The sequence below is a fragment of the Fusarium redolens genome (genome assembly GCF_020744475.1).
Source record: "Fusarium redolens strain MPI-CAGE-AT-0023 chromosome Unknown BKA55scaffold_15, whole genome shotgun sequence".
NCBI classification, from domain to species: domain Eukaryota; kingdom Fungi; phylum Ascomycota; class Sordariomycetes; order Hypocreales; family Nectriaceae; genus Fusarium; species Fusarium redolens.
The window spans coordinates 1063823-1087554 of record NW_025763678.1 but is presented as its reverse complement, the minus strand read 5'-3'; the positions used below and the strand labels follow the sequence as shown (position 1 = coordinate 1087554).

At 51.9% G+C, this 23732-nt stretch overlaps 1 protein-coding gene across 1 annotated transcript; it reads right to left on the bottom strand.

The window, feature by feature from the left end:
* Positions 1 to 296: 296 nt before the first annotated feature.
* Positions 297 to 23201, bottom strand: BKA55DRAFT_520078 (uncharacterized protein; the record flags this gene model as incomplete). Its single annotated transcript, XM_046188387.1, has 1 exon — positions 297 to 23201. One exon carries the CDS (start codon positions 23199 to 23201, stop codon positions 297 to 299), a length of 22905 nt encoding a protein of 7634 aa, XP_046045641.1.
* Positions 23202 to 23732: the final 531 nt, after the last annotated feature.

The window sequence follows — 23732 nt, the reverse complement described above, 5'->3', positions numbered from 1 at the left end:
GAACCATTTACTAATATTCAGTCCCGTAAGCGGCTCAAGCCATGCCTTAACAGCTAAAAGCTCTTGTTAAGTCCACATATTAAACAACACATCAGCTGCGAGTTATGTTGGGGATAGGACATATAGTTAGTATGATGCTTAATAGAGTAAAATAAGTCTGGTAGGAATTTTAAGCAGTAAGAGAGAAAGAAGTATTCCACAATAGCTTGATGATTGTATAGCAAGTTTATAAAAAAGAGTTGAGACTAACTAAAAACCTAAGAAGTAGACAATCTGATATATAATACATTAGGAAACTACAATGGGGCATAGGGGTCCTTTGAGAATACTGAAATCCTATCACAGAGAGAGTTAAATATCTGCTCCGCGAAGGCCGTGCTTATAGCTCCATCTCCAGTGTAAATCAAGCAGACTTCAGTGCTGTTGGCATCTTGAGGCGTAGTCACGACACTCAAGTCAGCACTGTCTTCTTGCGAACCCATCACACCAACTTGGTACGTGTTTTGCCCAATTGCGAAACTCTCTGTCTGCGGCATACTTTGATGCTGGACAACAGTGGAAAAGCCGTTAGCTCCATCATCATCCCACTCAGTGCACTTGTTGATAATCTCCCTGAAGCCCAGTGTTTCATACGGGATATTGTCCACCTGCTGACTTTGGATGTATTGAAGGAGATCCAGAACGGTCCAAGAGGGTCGGTGACGAACACGTACGGGAACCACGTTCAGGCAAGGGCCGACAATGTTTTCGATTCCGGGCACCTTGCTGCCATTGCGTCCACTGATAATGTTACCGAAAACAACGTCCGTCTTCCCTGTGACTTTTGCCAATACTGTTGACCAGGCAGCCTTGATGACAGTAGAGGTTGTGGTGTTGACTGACGCGAGCGAGGGTGTAGACACGACCTTTCTCAAGACTTGGGTAGGGCTTGCTTGTAAGGAACTACGTTGTCTTTGGATGACATCTGTGGGAGTAGAATCCTTCAGAAGGGCTCTCCAGTACGCGTAGCATCCTTGTTTGTTCATCCCCAACACCCTCTGGATGTAACTTGCATACGAGGGTGTGGGATGGATAGGTTCTCCCTCAAATGAAGCTTTCAAACTCTGTAGGATAGTTGGGAAGCACAAGCCGTCATACTGCGCGTGAGATATCCTGATAAAGATTCGATGTCGTTCCGACGACTTTTGTCGCGCTACTATGAAGCGGAGGGAGGGTTCCTGAGGAAGCGGAACCTCGTGCTGATGGGCCAATCCAAGTTCTGAAGTAAATTGATCGATGCTCTCAACCTCTTCAACAATGAGCGTGGGTTGGGCGTGTCGGAGGATGACCTGCAAGTAACGGTCTTGATGGAAGACGAAGACAGTGCGCAACACGTCGTAAGCGGCAACAACGTTTGTGATACTTTCTTGTAGTAGGGAGATGTCAAGCGAGCCTGTAGAATCAAGATAGAAGTAGTTGAGCTGCCATCGTGACTTGAGAAGGCTCCCATGGATGGCCTGGTCTTGAAAGTCGGTGGTTGGGAGGACGTCGATAATGCTGGCTCGGGACACGCCGACAACAGGACAGACATGGTTTCGCACGAATAGCTCAGCGTCAACTGTTTCGAGCATGGAGAGGGGCCTGTAAAGTTGTTCACTCGTGTTGTGATTCTCCTTCTTGGAGCTAGAGAAATCCATGTGGTCATGACCAGAAGCTCTGTCATCATCCCTGTATGACTTGTCGTTGAGGCAATCCAACAAGGAACCGAATTCTGGATATTTGAAGATATCGGCAACAGTAAGCGGCAAATCCAGCTCTCTCGCATTGCCCACCATTGACATGGCGATAATTGAATCACCGCCGGATTCGAAGAAGTTATCAGTAGGTGAGATTGCACAACCCTCAGAATCGAGACTGTCTCTCCATAATGCTGACAGTTTGTTGTGGAGATGCTTCCTATCCCGCGAAAACGAATCACACATGTTTGATGACATGGAGGCTGCGTCACCAATATCGATCAAAGTCGAAGATGCACTGATTCCCGAGCTGTGCATCTTGGGTTGGCTGTTCGTATCGTCATGATGGGACGCCCAGCCGTCAACCTCGGGCGAATGTGTGTACACACTGCTAATCACCGGTGAACTCCGTGATATTCGAAGATGGGACAGAGCGCTCTCGCTGTGATCGATAAAGTCGTTCAGCAGCTCGGACATGTTGACAGCGAGGTCCTGGGCTTGCGAGCATGAAAGTACATTGGTCCAGTAACGGAAGAGAATACCTTGGTCACCTCGTGTGGCATTGGCGTTCAGCGTGACGGCGTATTCGCTTGGGTCATAGGCCTCGACGGCTTCGTAGGTGAGCGAGGTGGACTCGGAGCCACTTGATACACCGGCGTTTTGGATGGACACGGCTGTGTTGAAGAAGCCCCGTTTGGCTTGGCCCAAGGCATGGCTAACACGAGCCAGAGAGAAATGCTGGTGCGGTAGACTAGCCACGTAGTCATCTCGAGCGCTGCAGAAGAGTGTCTTGAGAGGCATTCCGGGCGTAAACTGGAAGCGGAACACGAGCATGTTGATGAGAGGACCAACAATGCCATCAACTCCATCAATGAGGGCATCACGTCCGGAGGCCAGATAGCCAAAGCACACATCTTGGCGGCCTGTGTAAGCTCCAAGTAGCAGAGCCCACGCCACCATGACCATGTTTGAGAATGTCACCCCGAGTTTGGAGCCAAGGGATTGCAGCTCTGAGAAACGATCGAACTGGACTGCAACAGACTTTAGGCGGCGGTGAGACATCAGGTCTGGGTTAATTGTTGGGAATCCGGTGTGCTCTGATCCCGACAGATAGCCTTTCCAAAAGTCAAGACTCGACGCGGTGGATTGGTTGGAAATGTATTTGATGTATTCCTTGTAGGAAGGGGCCCGAGCTGGAGGCAAGCTGTTGGTGTATGCGTTGGATATGTCACGGAGGAGGATTGATGTCGAAGCGCCGTCGGTAACCGCGTGGTTCAGTTCAAGCTTCATGAAAGCCTTTCCTTGTGGCGTCTCGCAGATGGTGATCTGATAGGGGAGCATAGGGCCATCGCGTGTTTTGTTGGTCTCGCTGAGAGACCTGGAGTTCAGCTCGGCCATGACGTCGATTTCCCGACACTTGATAGTACTGATCTGAGACTCAAAAGGCCGCAACACGACCTGATCGAATGAGCCACCGTGGCGCAAGCTATCAATAAAGACAGTTCTCAATGCTGGATGACGCTCAATGACTTTGTGACAAGCCTGAACGAGTTTCGCAGTATCGATGGCCGAGCCATCGGGGAGAGTAACTTGAAGAACAACGTGGAACAGATATTGCGATGGATCTAGGAGCTGGCTGAGCAATATGCCAGTCTGCATAGGCGAGCATGGGTACATATCTTCCACCTTGTCAAACGGAACATGAGCATTGGGAAGATGTGTAGTGATGATCTCGTGCAGCTCCGTGTAGCTGATGGGCAAGAGAGGAAAGTCGCTGAGTGTGGGAGCAGATGGGGTCTCGGCTAGCTTTCTCGTAGTATTGATGATGATCTCCTTACAGTTAGAGACCCATTTCTCAATACCGTCTTGGTGAAGCATGTGTCGGTTGTACATCAAGGTAAAACCAATGCCCTCATCAAGTACAGATATAGTAATCTCGAATAGAGCCAGACGGCAGGTCTCAGGCGCGACGTCGGAAATAGCCATCATATCTTGCTCCGTGAATGGAAAGTCGACTGCGCTAAAGAGAGAATCGCCGTGGTTTGTTTGTTGAGTGCGACCGAGATAGTTCAGCAAAATCTCCATTGGTTCATCATTGCCGAGATGGAGGTTTCCTGACTTAGTGAGGTAGCGATGGGCAAAGTACGGGCGGCCATTGCTAGGAATGCTGCGGCGCACATCTTTCACCCTACGAACATGGTCGATTTCGTCGCCGTGGTCGAGACTCTGTCGTGATACGTGTACAGGGCAGAGCGAGGTGAACCATCCGACAGTTTGTGAAAGGTCAATCGTTTGATCCCAAGGCTCGCGCCCATGACCTTCGTTGAACAATGTTGGCAACTCCCGCTCGTTGAAGCTCTGTGCGAAAGACTTGAGGATTGCCGCGATGAATAGATCGAGTGGCTCAGTCTTGAGGGCTCTGTGCGAGTCGCCCAATATGGAGGAAACGAAATCGGCCTCTGCAATGACAAAGGACTTTTGTTTCATGTCTCGATAGACGTTGGCGGTTTTTGACATGCCCCAGAAATCCAAATCGGCGGGTTGGATAGCAAATGGCAGAAGAGGTTCACCATTGTCGAGAGATTTGGCATGTTCGATCTGTAAAGCATTCCATCTGCGGAACGAGAGGGGTTTGAATGTTGTCGAATAGGTAGACGTCAGTAGTGCCTCGAGGTCCTGGATAATATTAATCCAAGAAACGATGTCGACGACCAGATGATGAGCTACAAGTGACAATACTTGAGAGCCATTAGACTGTGTGAATAGGTCGACCGCAAAGACAGGACCAGAAACATCAATACTGCTGTGGCTGGCGGCTATGATTGGAATCAGGTCGGTTTCTGAAGCGACCTCGTGGTGTTGGAAGCCACATGAGCCCTGAACATGTGAGGCGATGTGTTGTGTCCAATTCCCATCAGAAGATTTGTTGAACCGCGCGCGAAGCATCGGGTGCCTTTCAACAAGAGCGTCAAGAGCATCTTGGAGGCTGGATATGCCGACAGCTTTGTTGATGGACAAGAGTTGGCTTTGGTTGAGGCGATCTCCACGGTCCTTATTGGCGCTGTTGTTGAAGAAGAGGCGCTGGACCGGGGACAACTCGAATGCTTGATCGTTCTCATCCTCGTGTTGGTTGATTTCACTCTGCACTTGGTGTCCTTTGGCGGCGACGACTGTGGCTAACTCGGAAATGGCCTTGGCGCTCATGATGTCCTGCATAGTCAATGCGATGGATTGGTCGTGGCAGCGAGTAAGTATTTGAATCGCCATGATGGAGTCACCGCCGAGGGCAATGAGAGAACGGTCCATAGGCGTTTCCGTCTCAGCAATGTCAAGGACTGATGCCCAGATACGTCTAAGCTGCTGACCAACTGGTGTTATTACCGTGTCCACGGCATCTTGGCTATGATCCAGGTCGACAGCAATTTTGCGAAAGTCCACATCTGTATCAGCAAGCCACCTGTGAGAGCTAGCCCTGTCGAGCTTGCCAGAGAGCAAGAGGGGAATGGCTTGGACGGCGAGCCAAACTGACGGAATCATATAAGGTGGAAGCGTCTCGGCCAGATCGTGTTTTAGCGCGCAAATCTGTGTTCGGGCAGCATCCATGGCGGAATCGGGGATAGGGACAAAACCAGACGTAGCAAGGGATGACTCGGTGGGCAAAGGATCATGGAGAGAAGCAATGGCTACCAGACGGCCCTTGAACATGCCAGATCTGGGTAGATTGACTAGGATCTGGCGAATGCGCGGGTCAGACTCTAGACGAGCCTCAATCTCACCGAGCTCCATGCGCTGGCCATGGAGCTTGACCTGATGATCCTTGCGCCCTAGATACTCGAGGGACCCATCAGGACAATACCTGACCAAGTCGCCTGTCTTGTACAGACGCAAGGGCTCGCTCGTGAAAAAGTGCATCCATGCTGTGTCCTTGATGAACGATGCAGCCGTCCTTTCCGTGTCGTTCAAGTAGCCGCGGGTCACAATGGGGCCGCTGATGAGCAGTTCTCCTACACATCCCACAGGGGCAAGGCAGTTGTGATTTCTGGGATCGACGACCCAAGTGTGGTTCCCGTCCATAGCGTGGCCGATATTTGCAGGATCCTTGGTAGCGGAGACGGCACTGTTGGCAACCGCAAACATGGTACACTCTGCTGGCCCATAGCCATTCATAAGCTCGACCTTGTCTCCCCAGGCACTGATCGTTTCGGGAGTAAGAGTCTCGCCTCCACAAACCAGTGTCTGCAATGTGTTGAACTTGGAGGGATCCTGCAGATTTGCAAGCGAGGGCGTCAGGAATGCCCAAGTGACCCCGAGCGTGTTCATAGAACCTGCAAGATCGGTCATCCTCATCTCCTCGCTAGGAATGCAGAGACAGGCACCAATGGTGAGCGCAGCGAATGTCTCTCCCATTGCGATGTCAAATGCATAGGATGCAAAATGGAGTACACCCGAAGCTGGACTAATGTTCATGCGTTTCATGAAAGCCCTGGAGCTTGTGATAAATGACCCATGTTCAATAACTACGCCTTTCGGCTTTCCGGTACTGCCAGAGGTATAGATGACAAACGCGGCATCTCGAGGTGCAACGGCTGGCAGATCTTGCAGAGCAACATCTTGACAAGGCAGTTGGGCAGTGAACAGCTCGGCATCGACCAAAACAATAGACCCGACAAGGCCCCGGAAGCGCTCTTGATATTGCGGTGCGCATAACGCAACACGGGCCTTGCAGTCGAGGGTGATCTCGGCGTGGCGAGCAGAAGGGTGTGCAGGGTCCAAGGGAACGATGGCGCCGCCAGCGAGTATCACAGCGAGCATCGAGACTGACGTCCAAAGGGATTTGTCCATACAGCATGGGACCAGCTCATTAGCCCGTACACCCTGTTGCACGAGTATTCTGGCGAGGTTCGTGGCGTGCTGGGCAACAGCATCGTAGCTGAGTTGACCATCCCAGGCGCTAATGGCGGTGTCATTGCCCTTGGTTGCCACCGACTGCCAGAACAAGCTGGGAATACTCTCTTCTGAAGGCTCAAGGACTCGGCTGTTCCATGTCTTGATAGTCTCCACATCCTCTTGGCTATAGAGTCGAAGTTCCGATACCTTGCGAGTGGGCTGTCGAAGCGATAGATCCGTGAGTTGTTCCACCAGCGCCTCGAACTGCTGGGCGATGCGCTGCGTTTGCCAACTTGAAATGACCCTGTCGTCGTGGTGAATTGTCAAGACGAGCTCGTGCGTCTCGATGGAGCATTCGACAACGAGTGGGTATGTGAAGAAGCCTTGCTGACCTAGCTTGTCTTGGATCGGATTCATCAGGTCTTGCTGGCCCGTTCCCTGGTCGGATGACTGTATGACCAGCAAGTTCTGGAACTCACAGGCGACTGATATGGCATTACCAAGACGTCTGATGCGCTGGAGGCCCGCATGCTGATGGGGGATCACCTGTGCAGCTCGTTCATGAAGACTGTTCAACAAGTCGCCAATGCTAACCTCCCGATCAATTTGAACCCTTGAAGGCACCGTGGTCAATGTCGGCCCAAGGATGTCTTGTACATGATCGAGGGCAATGTCACGTCCAGACAAGGTCTCGCCGAAGACGACATCGTCAGATCCAGTTTGAGACCCCAGGACAAGCGCCCATGCTGCGCGGACGATTGTTGGAATCGTTATGTCCATGCCAAGGTCATTTCTGCTGTACTGGATGGTATGTGTCAAAGATTCATGGCATGATTGCGTGGTTGTTGCAGAAGAGACTTTGGGGAAGTGGGATACGGAAGAAGCGTCTTGGAACCTAGCCTTCCAGAATTCGTCAGAGGCTTCTGTGTCAACGTCGGCCAGGTACTTTATAAAGTTGGCGTAGTAGACGACGGGCTCATCTGTAGTGTCTCCATGGTAGAGCTGAGAAACCAGCTTGAGCAGTGACGGCATACTCCAAGCATCGTACAGCGCGTGATGGATAACCCACACAAAGTGGCAAGCCCCATCATCAGGAGAGTTGACAATACTGTAGCGGGCTAGGGCTCCTCCGTTGTGCTCAGGTATCGATCCAGCCTTGGCTGTAGCAGAATCAAGGTCGTCATGATGCTCCCATTCAATTTCCTGGGGCGCAAGGACAGCTTGATATGACTTGAGCGACATGGTGTTCACAATACGTGTTCGCAAAATGTCGACTCGATCAATCGTCTTTTGCCAAGCGAGCTTGAAACGATCTATGGAGATACCCAAAGGAAGTTCAAAAACATATGTAGCGACATATGCGCCTGGCTGCTGCAAGGACGAGGCAACAAGACCTTCTTGGAGAGAGCTACAAGGGTAGACATCCAGGATCTGGCTCTCCTGGACGCCGCATCGACCTGCAAGCTCATGCAGAAGCAATGAAGGGTCTGCAACGTCTGAAAGGAGTGAAAACGAGTCTACGCTCGAGACAAGAGTTTCATCTGAGTGTTTGCATGACGTTGCCATATCTGACAAGACAGGGTTGTTGAAGATGGCCATGACGGTGATGACCACGCCTTCCGTCCTAGCCGCCGCAACAAGCTTCATGGCGTCGACTGAATCACCGCCGAGTCTAAAGAAGCTATCACTTTTGCTGATCTGGCCGATGGGAATGTTCAAGACTGTGGCCCAGGCTTTCTGTAGTTTGCGCTGCATTGGCGTGGTAGGGTGGTTTCCGGTTCGAGCCGTCCCAGAGAGCTTATAGGAAGCCATCCGCTGGGGTGGTATAGACTTGGCGATAGCCTTGAGTCTCTGGCGATCAAGCTTGCCAGCCAAGGTCCATGGCATCTTGGCCAGTGGGATGTAGATGGTAGGTACCATGTACGATGGTAGAGCACTCCCGACGGCGGACTTGAGGGACTGGGCAAGTTCAGCCGAAGCACTGGACATGGTTGTGAGGAGTGGATCCATATCTTGGGTAGACGTATCCTCGACTTTATCGTCGCTGCTGGTGAAGAAGACGGCTAGTGCCTTGGTTGATGTCTTGCTCTGTGGAACAACGATATCAACAGCGGATTGAATGTGGGCTGGTACGTTGGCTTGGACATGGTGTTCGATCTCACCAAGCTCAATACGTTGTCCATTGAGTTTAATCTGTGTGTCCTTGCGTGATACGTACTTGAGAGAACCATCCGAGTTGTACATGACCAGATCACCAGTCTTGTACAGACGACCTATGCCATCTCCCTCAAGCTTCATACCTGCACGCCAGGATGGAGGTTCGATGAATGACTCTTTCGTCTTTGCCTCGTTGCCAAGGTAGCCTCTGGCCACAATAGGCCCTTCCACGAGGAGCTCACCTATGCCGCCGACTGGCATTAGGCGATTGTGGTTTCGCGCATCTACAATCCAGCAACGACTACCAACAGCATTCCCGATAGTAGCAGGGTCCCCGTTGAGTATGTGTCCGTCATGATCAACCTTTCTGCTCGTTGCAGCAATAACAGCCGTCTCACTGGGACCGTAAGCATTGATCAGAGCAGCATGGCCAGCCCATTTCGTAATGTGGTCTCTTGACATTGCTTCGCCGCCGGTGACGAGGACCTTGAGGGTAGGAATACTACCCGGCTTGAGAACGCTTGCCACAGATGGTGTGAGAAGAGTCCAGTTCACGTTGAACTTGTTAATGGCGCCTGATAAGTCATTCATGCGGTCTTGGTCGCTGGGAATGCAGATACAGCCGCCCGCTAACAAGGTGGAAAGAATCTCCATGACGCTGGCATCGAATGTGTGAGACGCAAATTGCAGCACGCGAGAGGTAGATGTCATCATAATAGCCTTTGCGTGAGCCGTGCCTCCAGTGGTGAATGATCCATGCTCGATTATCGTACCCTTGGGAACACCTGTTGTTCCTGAGGTGAAGATGATGTAGGCAGCATTGTCAGGCCGAACCATGACTCTGGCAGAGCCCGGCAAAACGGGGGGAAGAAACGACATAGTCTCCCTGCCAAGAGCAATAGCCGGAAGATCCAGGCTTTTGAACTTGGCTGTCAGGGACGTGGAGCAGATAATGAGCTTGGCGTCAACATTGCTGACCAAGAACTTGATACGATCAGGTGGATGAGTAGGGTCCAGAGGAACAAAGGCGCCGCCAGCCTTCAAAACTGCCATCATGGCAACGACGGTCCATGCCGACTTTTCGAAACAAAGCGGGATGTACATCTCGGGCCCAACTCCAAGAAAGACAAGGTACTGAGCAAATTGGGAAGCCACCGCATCAAGTTCAGAGTACGTAAAGCTTGCATCCCATGCTTCGATAGCTGGTGTATGGCTGGGTAGTCGCTGGCAATTGTGCTCAAAGACGCGATGCACACATTCGTTCAATACCTCGGGCTCAGCATTGTTCCACGACATCAACTGCTGTCTGCCATGTTCACTGAGAATGTTGAGTTCTCCTATCGGAAGTGCTGTGTCGCATCTCATAATTGAGGACAAGACCTGGTCAAATGTAGAGGCAATGTTGATGGCCTGCGAGTCTGACACTTTGTCTTGCCAGTAACATAACTGCAGTTCGACATTAGAGTCCCAGACTTCGACATTGACAGTCAGGTCGTATTCGCTAGGATCTTGCGCATCTCTAACGTCGAAAGAAATGGCATCAGTTGTCATATCTTTGGAGACTGACCTGCGCTGAAACGAATAGGCGGTGTTGAAGAGAGGCTCGTTAGAGATACCCATGGCGTGTTGAAAGCTGGCAAGCGAGACATTCTTGTAGTTCATAGCCGTGGCGAGGTCTTCTTGGATGGCTCGCAGCACATCGCCGAGGCTGGTGGATGGATCAAGGCGGACTCGGCAGACGAGCATACTGATGAATACACCAATTGCCTCATCAATGCAACTGACCGGAACGTCCCTCTCAGCGACAAGATAGCCAAAGCACACATCGTCAAGGCCTGTGTATGCTTGGAGGACCAGCGCCCAAGCCAGTTGTAGCAGGTTGGATAAAGTGACGCCTCTTTCGTTGCAAAGCATCTGAAGCTCGGCAGCATGCGAGATAGCTTGGTCAAGAGTTCTAAGAGCCCTGGGATTTGTGGTCCCGTCGGTTAGCAGAGGCAGGCAACAAGGCTCAGCTCTGTCCAAATACTCTTTCCAGTACTGGGCGTCCTGAGAGCCTCCACTTCGCTGCAAGAAAGAGATGTAGTCCCTGTAAACTGCAAGATTGACAGTATCCAAGCTGCCCTCGTACGCCAGGCCAAGGTCGCGGAACAGAATTGGCATAGAGGTTCCATCGGAGATGGCATGGCTCATTTCTAGAACACACTGCACTGTACCCTCTGCGGTGTTGAAGATTGTGAGACGATGAGGTGGCTGGTTCATAGGAAGGCCGAGTGGTGGAAGTGCACTAAGCCTCTGGTCTACCTCTGTGTCGGGACATTCAAGGATGGAAACATTGACATCAGGGTTCCTTAGAACAACTTGACTTATAGCGCCCTCCTGTAGTACACTGTCCACAAAGGCGGTCCGAAGCGTAGAATGACGAATTACCACATGCTTCCAGGCGTCTGATAGTCGTTGCGCGTCGATTAAATAGCCTGATCGCACGCACGTAACTGAAAACGTGATCGAGTAAGAGTAGTATCCAGGGTCCTTGATCTGGGACAAGAGGATGCCCTGCTGAACCGAAGAGCATGGATATACTGCTTCAACATTATCAAGAGAGGCGATACCCACTTCAGCGAGATTCTGTTGAACCTGGAACTCCTTCTTGAATGCTAGAGGAAGCAGAGACAGGTCCACGGATGGCTCATATATGACTTGAGACAACCTTTGGGCTGCGCGGTGTATATGCTCCCTACAGTTCTCGATCCAGCTGCTGATAGACGACTGGCGGTCCATGTGGCGGTTGAAGGAAAAGTCGAAGCTTAGCCCGTCGCTAGTGAAGGAGGCAGAGATTTCGATGAGTGCCAAGCGTGGGATGTTGGCCCCGATGTCGGATTGTGAGCTCAAAGAGTCCAACATGTTTCCATCGACGGACTTGAAAACGGAGTCCTCCGTTCCAAAGTCCTGTGTATGGCCGAGGAAATTGAAGGCAATTTCCGCCGGCCATTCCGGATTAGCGATCTGGGTCTTTGAGTCAGACAACATGCTATGAGCAAAGTAAGGTCGACCGTTGCCAGGAAGCTTTCTCCGAAAGTCCCGTATCCAGCACACAACATCAAGGATGTCGTGCTCAACAGGAATGACCTCGGGGAGATAGACAGGACAGAGAGTGGTAAACCATCCAACGGTACGTGATAGATCCAGAACGTCATCAGGAGGCTCTCTCCCATGACCCTCGTTGAATATGGGGGGCATCGAAGCCCGGTCTGGAAAGGTTTGGCGGAAAGAGGCCAACAGGGATGCTAGCAAGACGTCAACAACATCATGGCTGCCACCTGAGAGCAAGGATGATGTGGCAGTGGGTATCTTGATAGTCTCAGTGACGGAGTCGCCATGAAGATTTGGTACGCCTTCCATTCCCCAATATCGGTGGTCCTGTAAAGGGACCGGAATATCGTGGAATACATGCTCCAGTGATGGCTTCTGAGCTTGTTCGTGTTGTTTAGAATTCCACATCTGGAAGGAGACTGATTTTGCAGGGCTGTAGGAAGATGGTGACAAGAACCCTTCTAGATCCTGTAGTATTATGTTCCAAGACACCACATCGACAATCAGGTGATGAGCCACGAATGTAATGATTTGGTTACCCGTTCCCTCCATCTCAAATATGTCGGCAGCGAACATAGGTCCGTCAATAATGTTCAAGCTAGTCTGACTGTCCACTACCAACTCCAAGAGGCGCTTCTCGTCAACGATGACGTGTGATCGGAGAGTGTAGGAGCCCGCGATGTCGCTAGTTATACGCTGGGTCCAGTTACCATCAACCTGTGAAAAGCGAGCACGCATCATGCTATGCATCTTGACGATAGAGTGCAAAGCTTTCGATAGCTCCTGCGAGGTGATGTTGCGGGTCGTGGCCAGAGTCATGCTTTGGTTGAAGTGGTGAGAACCTAGGCCGATACTCTCAAAGTAGACCTTTTGAATGGGTGACAGTTCAAAAGGTTTGTTCAGCTGTTCTTCATCATACATGACATCCTCGACGTTGGTGACGGCAGAGGCAAGGTCGATGATGGACTTGGCTCGCATAATCTGACTGACGGACACAGCCATATTGGAGGAGCGGCAAATGGCCATCAGCTTCATAGCGGATATTGAATCACCGCCGAGATGGAGAAATGACTGCTTGAATGGCACCACGTCGACCTTGAGGTTCAGTGCCTTGGCCCAAGCAGCCCTAAGCTTGATCTCCACTTCCGATGCTTCTCTATCCAGAGCGGACGCCTCTTCCTGTGCATCAAGAATCAGATGGTATTGTTCAAGAGTCATACCCTCGACCCATCTCATAGCGCGCCTGCGGTCAAGCTTGCCAGAGGGGAGGAGAGAAATATGGCTCACGACAATCCACAAAGATGGGATCATGTAACTTGTCAGATGCCTTGCAAGGCCCTCACGAATACCCATCAAAAGGGACGGAGCATACTTGTGCATGATCTGCATCTCTTCATCTCCTGTCATTTCTGCCTTGATGACAGCAAGAGAGTGGAGGGATAGAATGGCTACCAGGCGGGCTTTGAAGGGGCCGGAAGCTGGAACAGCGGCCAGACAGGACTCGACGGCAGGGTCCGCGCTCAAATGGTGCTCAATCTCAGACAACTCGATTCTCTGACCGTTGACCTTGACTTGATCATCCTTTCGTCCATGGAACTCAATCCCACCCTCAGTAAGCTTGACCAAATCCCCCGTCTTGTAAAATCTGCGTTCCATGCCTACAGCCGCGGTTGGGAACTGTTGGCACCACTTGGGGTTGGTGATAAAGGATTCTGCAGTTCTCTGGGGGTTATTCAGATACCCTTGAGCGAGGATCGGCCCTTCTATCAAGAGTTCGCCTACAGCGCCAACAGGCATAAGTCTGTCGTGGTTGGTGGCGTCGGTGACCCAGCAGATACCCCCCACTGCGTGACCAATATTCGACGGAGAAGAATTCAGCGTAACAGTCGGGTTGACAGCAGCTACCACGGCAGTCTCACTGGGTCCGTACGCGTTCATAAGACGAACTGATGACGCCCAGGAAGAGATATGAGCAGAGGACATGGCCTCACCTCCGAGCACCAGTGTCTCGAGCCCAGGCACAAGCGACGGCTGAAGCAGCTGGGCCACAGAAGGCGTTAACAAAGCCCAGTTGACACGCATGCGGTTTATAGCCCCCGCAAGATCGTGGAGACGCTCGTCGGTACTTGGCACACAGACTGTCCCGCCATGAATAAGCGTAGTAAGGATCTCCATGATGCTGGCGTCAAATGTGTGGGAAGCAAATTGCAAGACGCGCGACGATGCTGTAATGCCCATGGCGCGGCCATGTGCATACGCACCAGTGCAAAATGCTGAGTGATCAACAATGGTTCCCTTGGGCTTCCCCGTTGTGCCAGAGGTGAAGATGATGTAAGCCGGGCTGTTGGCAGATAATGATAGAGCTGCTTGCCTAGTTGGTTCATCTTGGCCTAGGGTACTACCGTCTACCAAAGCTTGCGAGACCGAGATCACCTGTGATCCGAGCTTCGTTAAGCGCTCAGCGTGCTGGTCGGACGAGAGGACGACTGTGGCCCCAGTGTCGGTAAGAATGCCCTCGATTCGAGCGTCGGGATGTGCCGGATCCAGTGGCACAAAGGCAGCACCCGACTTGAGGATGGCCATGATGGAGACGACAACCAAAGATGACTTGTCCATGCAGAAAGGAACAGTAGAATGGACTGAAACGCCATTTTCGACCAAAACACCAGCAAGACGTGTAGATTGAGAGTCCAGATCCGCGTATGTGAGGTTTTGGTCCCACGACACGACAGCGAGCTTGTCTTGTGGTTGGGCTAGTGTCTGAGTCCTGATAGCGTCGTGGATAAGTCCATCAAATGGGGGAGTCGAAACATGGCTCATATCCTGCAGCGTCTGGTGGTCACTGCAGCTCAACAAAGGTATATTGCCAAGCTTCTCATCCAACAGATCAGAGGAGAAGACGGACTCCAACATCAGTGCAAAGTGGTGCATGATGCGCTGCATCTGAGGCTCAGGTATCACATTGGGATCAAAGTGCACGACAGTCTCGAGCTCGCCGTCTGAAAGGTGGCACGAGAGCATGAGCGGGTATGATGAGTAGAAATTAGTACCAGCCATTTCGTTTGACTGCTCGCACCAAAAGTCATCTGTCAACTCCCGAGGTCCATAGTTTATGGCCAAGAGATTCTGAGCGCCGCAAGCAAGGGCCGTATCAGCGTTGATATTCTTGATGGATTGAATGCCAGCGAACTGGTGCCTTCTCACAGCTGCTGAGTGATCTTGGACAGAGGCAAGTAGTTCAGTGATTGTCTGTGAGGGCTCAATGACTACACGCGTCGGCACAGTTGCTAACGTGATACCCGCCATTTCCTCAATTCCGACGACAGGAGCATCGCGCCCTGTCATCGTTTCCCAGAAGACGACATCGTTGGTTCCAGAGTAGGTAGAAACCGCCATTGCCCAGGCTGTGCGGATTCTAGTAGCGGCAGTGATCTCTGATCCAGATGTGCTCGCCAATGTTGCTTTGTGAATCATCAAGCTCTTTGCGGAAGCCTGGTAATCAGCGTTAAGACGTGGGAAGTGCTGGGTGGACATGTTGGAAAGATGGGACTTCCAGAAGTCGGCGTCTTTATTCGTGTCAAGGTCTGTGAGGTATTTAATAAAGCCGGAGTAGTCAGGGCCCTTGAGTTGCATGGAACTCAGATCGTCATGGTAGCATCGCTTGACCTTGTCCAGGATGAGAGGGAGACACCAGCCATCATAGATGGAATGGTGAATAGTCCACACAAAGCATTTGCCAGTAAAGCCATCGTCAGCGAGACTATAGTTGGTCAATCTCCCACCATTATGGAGCGGAAGCTGGCGTCGAATCGCGTCGGCATCAGAGAGACTGTCAATAGTGGACCATTGGGGGGTTTCCTCAGCTACAACAACCTGCACGAACCCGGCATCTTCTGTATGAACAATCCTCGTTCGCAGTGTTGGTTCAGCCTCTACCACAAGACTCCAAGCCTTCTGGAACCTGATGGTGTCTATGTCGGTTGGTAATCGATAGATGAGTTGAGCCACATAAGCTCCAGGCTCCTTAGTCGAGAGAGCCATGAGACCCTCTTGCAATGCGGAACAAGGATAGATATCTTGAATATCTCCGACGCTGATACAAGCAGAGGCAGCAACAGTTTGTCGCAACGCATCGACCGAACACTCGCCAGATAACAACGAGAACGGCCGGTATGCCGTGATCGGGGCCTTGGATAATGGTACCGCCGAGTCCGCCATATCCAATAGGGATGGCTTTTGGAACACCCCAGCCACGGTCAAGTCCATGTTGGAACATCGAGCAAGCGTCACCAGTTGCATGGCCCCGATCGAGTCGCCTCCAAGTTTGAAGAAGTGATCTTGGACCCCGATAGACGCCACGTCCATGTTCAGCAGCTCAGCCCACATAGCGGCCAGCTGTCTCTCCACTTCGCTGAATGGTGCTCTGCCGCTCTTGAGGGCGAGCTTGTATGACTTCATCTTTGTTGCCGGCACCGACTCTCCCAGAACCCTGAGGCTGCGCCGATTCAGCTTGCCTGACGAAGTAAGAGGCATCTTGGAGACGGGAAGCCACGCGGATGGGACCATGTAGGCGGGAACTGCATTGAAGAGCACAATCTCGAGCCGTTTGGCATGAGCCCTGAAAGTGTCATCCATGTCCAATACCATGCTCTCATCGCTTGTTTCACGGAGGGAAACATCGGCATCAGCACAGACAAAGCAGGCGAGAGACTTCCTGCCCTCTGATGTGATAAGCTCCACGGCAGATTCCCAGCCTTTGGGAAGATTCTTCTCGATGTGGTGCTCGATCTCTCCAAGTTCGATGCGCTGGCCATTGAGCTTGACCTGAGTATCCTTTCTCCCCAAGTACGTAAGGGTGCCATCGGAATTGTAGCGCACAAGGTCGCCGGTTTTGTAGAGTTTGCGATCCAGTCTACCGTTCTCAGTCATTCCCTCGATACAAGCGGGTGGAGGAACAAAAGACTGTGCCATCTTGTCTGGCAAATTTAGGTAGCCTCGAGAGACGATAGGGCCATCGATGAGGAGCTCGCCTACGCAACCAATTGGGACGAGGAGGTTGTGATCGGTCGCATCAACTACCCAAGCGACGCTACCAATGGCACGGCCAATGTTGTTGGCTTTCCCTGGCTGGGCAATATCTCCACAGTAGGTCGAGTTGACGGAGCATTCTGACGGCCCGTAGCAGCATTGCAGAGACACAAAGTTGCGCCAGATGCCAACACACTTGGCAGTCACTGCTTCGCCTCCTAGAGCCAGAGTCTTCAAGGTCGGGACTTCTGATGGCTTGAGGAAGCAGGCCACCGTGGGTGTTATATCAGCCAATGTGACCCTGTACCGATTAATTGCTCCGGCCAAGTCGTTGAGTCTCTCATGGTCCGAGGGTACGCATACGCAACCCCCCAGGCTGATGGTGTTGAATATTTCGGCAAGACTGTTATCAAAGGTGTAAGAAGCGAACTGCAACACCCTCGAGTCCGGGCCGTAGCCTAGCTTGGGGCCTGAGTATATGGCGTTGCTGGCGATTCCTCTATGCTCTAGCACCACACCCTTAGGACGTCCTGTGCTACCAGAGGTGTAAATAACGAAGCAGGCGTTATGAGGCGTGACCTGAGGAAGAGGTGGCTCAAGTGCCGTCGAGATGGTTCGAAGTAGATCTGCGTCCACAGACACCGTTGTCTTGGCGATGTAGCTGAGCTTGGACACCAATGAGGGAGACACAAGGGCGATAGTAGCCCCTGTATCCTCGGCACGAAGTCGAAACGCAGTGTCCGGGTGTGCTGGGTCCAGAGGTACGCATACGCCGCCAGCTTTGAGAATGGCCAGCATAGAAACTATGGCAAATGCAGACTTGTCGAAGCAGACCATCACGAAGGTCTCCAGGCCGACGCCCAAGGAACTAATGTGATGGGCGAGCTTATCGGAGGCGTCATCAAGCTCAGCATAGGTAAAGTCCATATCCCATGAGACAATCGCGGGGCTGTCAGGACGTAAGCCCACCTGCTGTTTGAACAAGCCATGGATGCAGCTTTCAATGGCTTCGGGAATCCGCTGGTTCCATTGGCAGATCTGATTGCTATGCCAGGAACCTAATTGGTCGAGCTGGGCAATGGGCTGGTTGCAATGATGCAGGATATTGCTGAGCGCCTTTGTAAAAGTGCTACCAACATTGGCAGCCTGTCCACCCGACAGAGTATCGGACCAGTACATCAAGTCAATGGCCATGTCTTGCTCGCCTGCTTCGACATTGACTGACACATTGTACTCATCAGGGTCATAAGTAGGGCAGCATTCCTCGAACACAAGGTCCGTCTGCGGGATTGGTGGTAGCTTTCTATACGACAAGGCTGTGTTGAACAGAACGGCGTCGGAGAGCTGAAGGGCGTGGTGAACCTGGGCCAAGGGAGTGTGGCGGTACTCTAAACTATCGAGATAGTCCCTCTGCACTGAGCTCATTATGTCTCCGAAGTTGGTCGCACTATCAACGTTGACACGACATGTGACCATGTTGATGATGGGACCAACCGTATCACGGATGCCTTCAATTTGCAGGTCACGAGCCGATGTCAGATATCCAAAGCAAACCTCATCAGAGCCAGTATACAAACACAATGTGGCTGCCCAGGCAGCATATATGGCGTTGACAATCGTGACTCCCTGGTGCTCACAAAGGCTCTGCAACTCAGCGAGCTCGTCAAATCTGACCCTCAAGTGTCTCAGCTCCTTGACCTCGGCAATTTCCCCGTCGTCCAGGACGGGGAAAAGACACGGCTCGATACCAGCCAGGTAAGATTTCCAATAGTCGATGCCGGGTTGAACCAGCTGGGTTTGCAGGGATTTGATGTAATCGCGATACGGCGGGCCTGTTTCAGCCTTGAGGCTTCCTTGGTATGCAAGTGCAAGGTCGCGGAAGAGGATTGACAGCGAAGTGCCATCCATGATGACGTGACTGATGTCCAATCTGCAAAACACCCTGCCGCTCTTTGCTTTACAAACTTGGAAATGGTGTAGCAGCCGGGATGAGTTGTCGCCGTGATTCGTAGGCACTTTCAGAGCCGCAATTGCCTCCTCGTCTGTACCACTCTCGGAAACAGTGAACGGAACTTGAACTTCTTTTAGCACTACTTGGTCGTAGATGGAGTCTTCCAATGTAACGCTTTCCAAGAAGATAGTTCTGAGAATAGGGTGGTATTGGACCATGCGTTTCCAAGCAGTGATGAGTTTCACAACATCCACCGTCTCGCCGCTCCTACTCTTGACCTCGTGGAGCGTGTATGCAGCGTAAGCAGCGTTCTCCCTAGTGGTGCTGACCAAGAGCCCTGATTGCATCGGAGAGCAAGGGTAGGCATCTTGGATAAGATCCACGTCTGTAATCCCAGCCTCGGGCAGTTTCTCCTCTGTGAATACCCTCAGACGATCGTAGGTCAGGGAGAGGAGCGGGAAATCGCTTAGAGTAGGCTCGGGTGCCATTGAAGACAGAGATGTAATAAGTTCGCCGAGACTCTGCTCGCAGTAGGAAATCCACTGGCGAATCTGTGGTTGGTGCTTCATGTTCTGGCTGAACCCAAATGAGAAACGGAGAGATCCCTTGATGATGACGGCTGACACCTCGAATAGGGAGATACAGGCTGTCAGAGGCCCGACGTCTGCGCCTTGACTGGCCTCCCTAATCTCGCCGGCGATATTGCTCTCAGCAGTGAAAAGAGCGCCCTCACGCTCCAGTTGCTGGTACTGGCCGAGGTAATTGAAGGTGATTTCCAATGGCCAGTGGCGAGAAAAGGCTTCTTTACCCTCTTTTGTCAGCCAGCGGCTCGCAAAGTAAGGCCGGCCGTTATCGGGAACCTTGCGTCTTCCATCCTTGATCATCTTGACTGTATCGATGAGACTGGAATGCGTATCTGAGCCAGCAAAGACGGGGTAAATGGTAGTGAACCATCCCACCACGTTTGACAAGTCAATTGAACTGTCCCAGGCCTCCCTGCCGTGGCCTTCTGCAAACACGGCTGGAATTGGACGGTCCGTGAATATCTGGCCAAAGGAATAGACCATTGCTGCCATAAGAACATCCGGGATCTCTGTTCGTAGAGAGTCATGGCATTTGGATACAAGAAGAGATGTTTGGTACGGCCCGATTTCAAAGCCTTGACGAGCCATCTGCCCATAGAGATTGGGTATGTTCGTCATTCCCCAGTACTCGGAGTCTCCGTCGGGAATACCGTGGATTGGCAGTACTTGGTCTGGGGTCTGGGCTTCAGCATGCTCGGACTGCATCTTACACCAGACCTGAAACGGGAGTGGGCGATCTGTATCATGCACAACTTCAGGCCGGAGCAATATCTCCTCGAGCTCTTGGAGGATGATTCTCCACGAGACAAGGTCAATGACCAGATGATGCGCCACGACGAACAAGAGCTGCTCTTCTGCGTCTCGTTCAATAAGATCAGCAGCAACAAGTGGGCCGCCTACAGGATCCAGGCAAGTCTGGCTATCGACAAGCGAGTGATCGACGTCCTCTCGCGAAGCCAGTTTCAAGGCACGCAGCCGATACGAGGACGTAACATCGTTGCTGATGCGTTGTTGCCACTCCCCACTGGCATCCTGCTGGAACCTGGCACGGAGCATCGAGTGCCTGGAAATGACAGTCTCCATTGCCTTGCGCAGATCTGACTCATGGATATGTTGGCTCGTCCGGAGGAGAAAGCTCTGGTTGTAGTGACCCTGGTTGTAGTTCGGCCTCGAGAAGTAGAGCTTTTGGATGGGCGAGAGGTCAAAAGGCTTTTCCACCATCTCGTGGAGAAGCGTGGGCCTCTCAATATCCTTGACCTGTAGTGCCAGTGCGCTGATGGACTTGCAATTGATGATATGCGAGACTGCCAGGCCAAGGCCACGTTTCTTGCACTCGCTCATGACTTGCATCGCTGAGATGGAGTCACCACCAACACTCAGGAAGGACTGTGCAAGGCCAAGTTGCTCTTCCTTGAGGTTCAAGACGTACGTCCAGATCTTGTGTAGCTCCAACTCAATCTTGTTTTTGCACTGCAGATCCCCCGAACGCTGAACGACTGCTACAGGATTGAGTTGTCGATAAAGGGCCTCGCTCATGCCATCGACCCATTTTGCAGTTTGCTTACGGTCGAGTTTTCCAGATTGGAGGCGAGGGATGAACTCGACGGCAAGCCACATGGACGGTATCATGTATGAAGGTAGCCTCTCGATAAGCAGATCCTTGGCCTCTGCAATCTTGTCCTGCGCCGTACTCTCGAGCTGGCCGTCGATCAGCTTATAGGGCTGGCCGTTGGGCACGAGGTCCTGATTCAGGGCATCGCAGAGCTGCACGATGGCCAAGAGCCGGCCATTGCAGAAGCCTTCTCTTGGCAGGACGACCATACCATGCTTGATGCTGGCGCTGGCATTGATGTGATACTCTATCTCTCCGAGTTCGATGCGTTGCCCGTGAAACTTGATCTGGGCATCTTTGCGGCCAGCGATATGAAAGGTACCATCGTGATTGTACTTGACGAGATCACCCGTCTTGTACATTCGTCTAGAGCCCGCTCGCGGTGGTTGGTCTTTTGCCCACGATGGATCTTCAATGAAGGCCTCGCTCGTCTTGTCGGGCTCTTTGTAGTACTCGCGTGCGAGCGTATGACCTTGGATGACCAATTCGCCGACAGCACCGACAGGCATGAGACGATCGTGATTGTCCCGATCCACAATCCAGCAGTGTATGCCGACCTGATGGCCAATGTTCAGCGGATTGGTCCCTTGTACCATGCCTCGGTGGACGTGTGAAACAACAGACGTCTCGGCAGGGCCGTAGCAGTTGATGAGGTTGATGTGAGACCACGAGCGGATGATGGCCTGCGTCATGGCCTCTCCACCAGTGACAAGTGTCTTCAAGGTCGGCACATTGGTAGGGTTGATGAATTTGACGAATGTCGGAGTAAGTAGCGCCCAGTTTGCTCGGAGCTGTGTGATGGCCTCTTCGACGGCGTTGAGCCGAGCGTCTTCGCTTGGTATGCAGACACATCCACCCAATATCAGGCAGGTCAAGATCTCGGTGATGCTCACGTCAAAGGTAGACGCAGCGAATTGAAACGATCGCGTGTTGGAGTCCATCATCATTGCAGGTCCGTGAGCGAGTGCACTCGACATGAGGGCTCCATGCTCGATGAGGGCGCCTTTTGGCTCACCCGTTGTCCCACTCGTGAATATCATATAGGCTCCGTTGCGCCACGATCCGCAGTCGACCTCGTCACTATGCTCAGCTAGTTCGGTGAATAGCTGGTCATCGACGGGGATCAACTCGGACGCTATACTCTCTAGCATGCGCTGGTGTTGAGGGGAACACAGGATAGTCTTGGCTTCCACCTTTTGCGCGAGAGATTGTAGACGAAGCAGTGGTTGCGCAGGGTCGAGAGGCACAAAGATACCGCCTGCCTTGAGCACCGCCAGCATGGAAACAACAACCCATTTAGATTTATCGAAGCAGATGGGCACAAAGACTTCAGGCCCAACGCCCGAGGTTTGCAGACGACAGGCAAGACGATCTGATAGGGACAAGACCTGTTGGTATGAAAGGCTTCCATCCCAAGCGCAAATGGCCTCTGCATCGGGTCTTAACACTCCTTGCATTGACACGGCTTGGTGGATGCACTTGTGCACATTCCTCACAGAGTTGCTGTTCCAGGCCAGGACTTGTCGCTCATTTCGCTCACTGAAGCAGTTGATCTTTGACACGAGAGTCTCGGGGCGGTTGATGGTTTCCCTCAAAATCTTGTCGAAGGTGCTGCTGACGTTCTCTGCTTGATCTCGGCTCATGAATGAAGGGTTCCATGTCAGGACAGTGTCGAGCGTCACAGGATCTACCGTCAGGCGAATTTTGCACCACGAAGGAAGGTCCTGGGCGACTTTGTTTGGCCCAGGGGCGAGGCTATGAATTGATAGAATAGTGTTGAATAGTGTTTTGGCCTCTTCGTCTCGTACCAGAACCAGCGAAGAAAAGCTGTCGGTGAGAATTTCCTGGACACGCTGATTGGCAGGCAAACGAATATGCACAGCTTGTCTCATGCGTTCTGCATGTCCCGACGTTTTGGTAACGCTGTGCTGACTGTCAAGTCCGAAACATACGTTGTCTAGCCCGGTGAAACAGCCAAGAAGGATCGCCCATGCTGCCCAAAGTGCACTGCACATGTCGGCCAGATCCTCGGGTGCAACGTGGTCTGCCTGACTGGCGAATTCCAAGTACTCGGAATGCGTCGCCTCAGCCAAATCGAACCGCGGGAACATGGCAGGCTCCAGATCCGGCATTGACTGATCAGCAGTCCTGAGACAGCCGCAAGCAGTGGGTGCCATTGTTTGAGGTATACGAATTGATTCCGGGAGTATTTGGTGTTAGAAAAGTGTATGAAAGAAACTTGTGACGTTTAACAGTTGACCAAACGAATAAGATGTAAGGTTTCTGTGTCGTAACAGCAATAGTATCTTCAAAGTTAATTGCAGCTATGTGTATGGATGTTACACCTGATATATCCTTGTTACAGACCAGCAACATTACTACGAGGAAACAGTGTTCAGGGATAGTTCAGGGATGTACACAGCAAGCGATACCGGATTAGAGGACTATTTTTCAGCTCGACAGCGACATGCAGCTTGTTTCGCTATGCGAGCTCCTTTTTCTTGCTTCTGAACAGCAACAGAATAGTTGTCTCCGCCCGTTGGCCACTCACATCACGGGTACACCAATTACATACACAGACGAACTAAATTCTGCATGTCATGGTAACTTCGATATTCCTGTTCTGTTCTGTTCTTCTTCCCCCTTTCCTCTAGTCTCTCGTGTGGCTATGACGGCCAGCTTTCGGGTGAAAAGCCGGTATCCCGGAA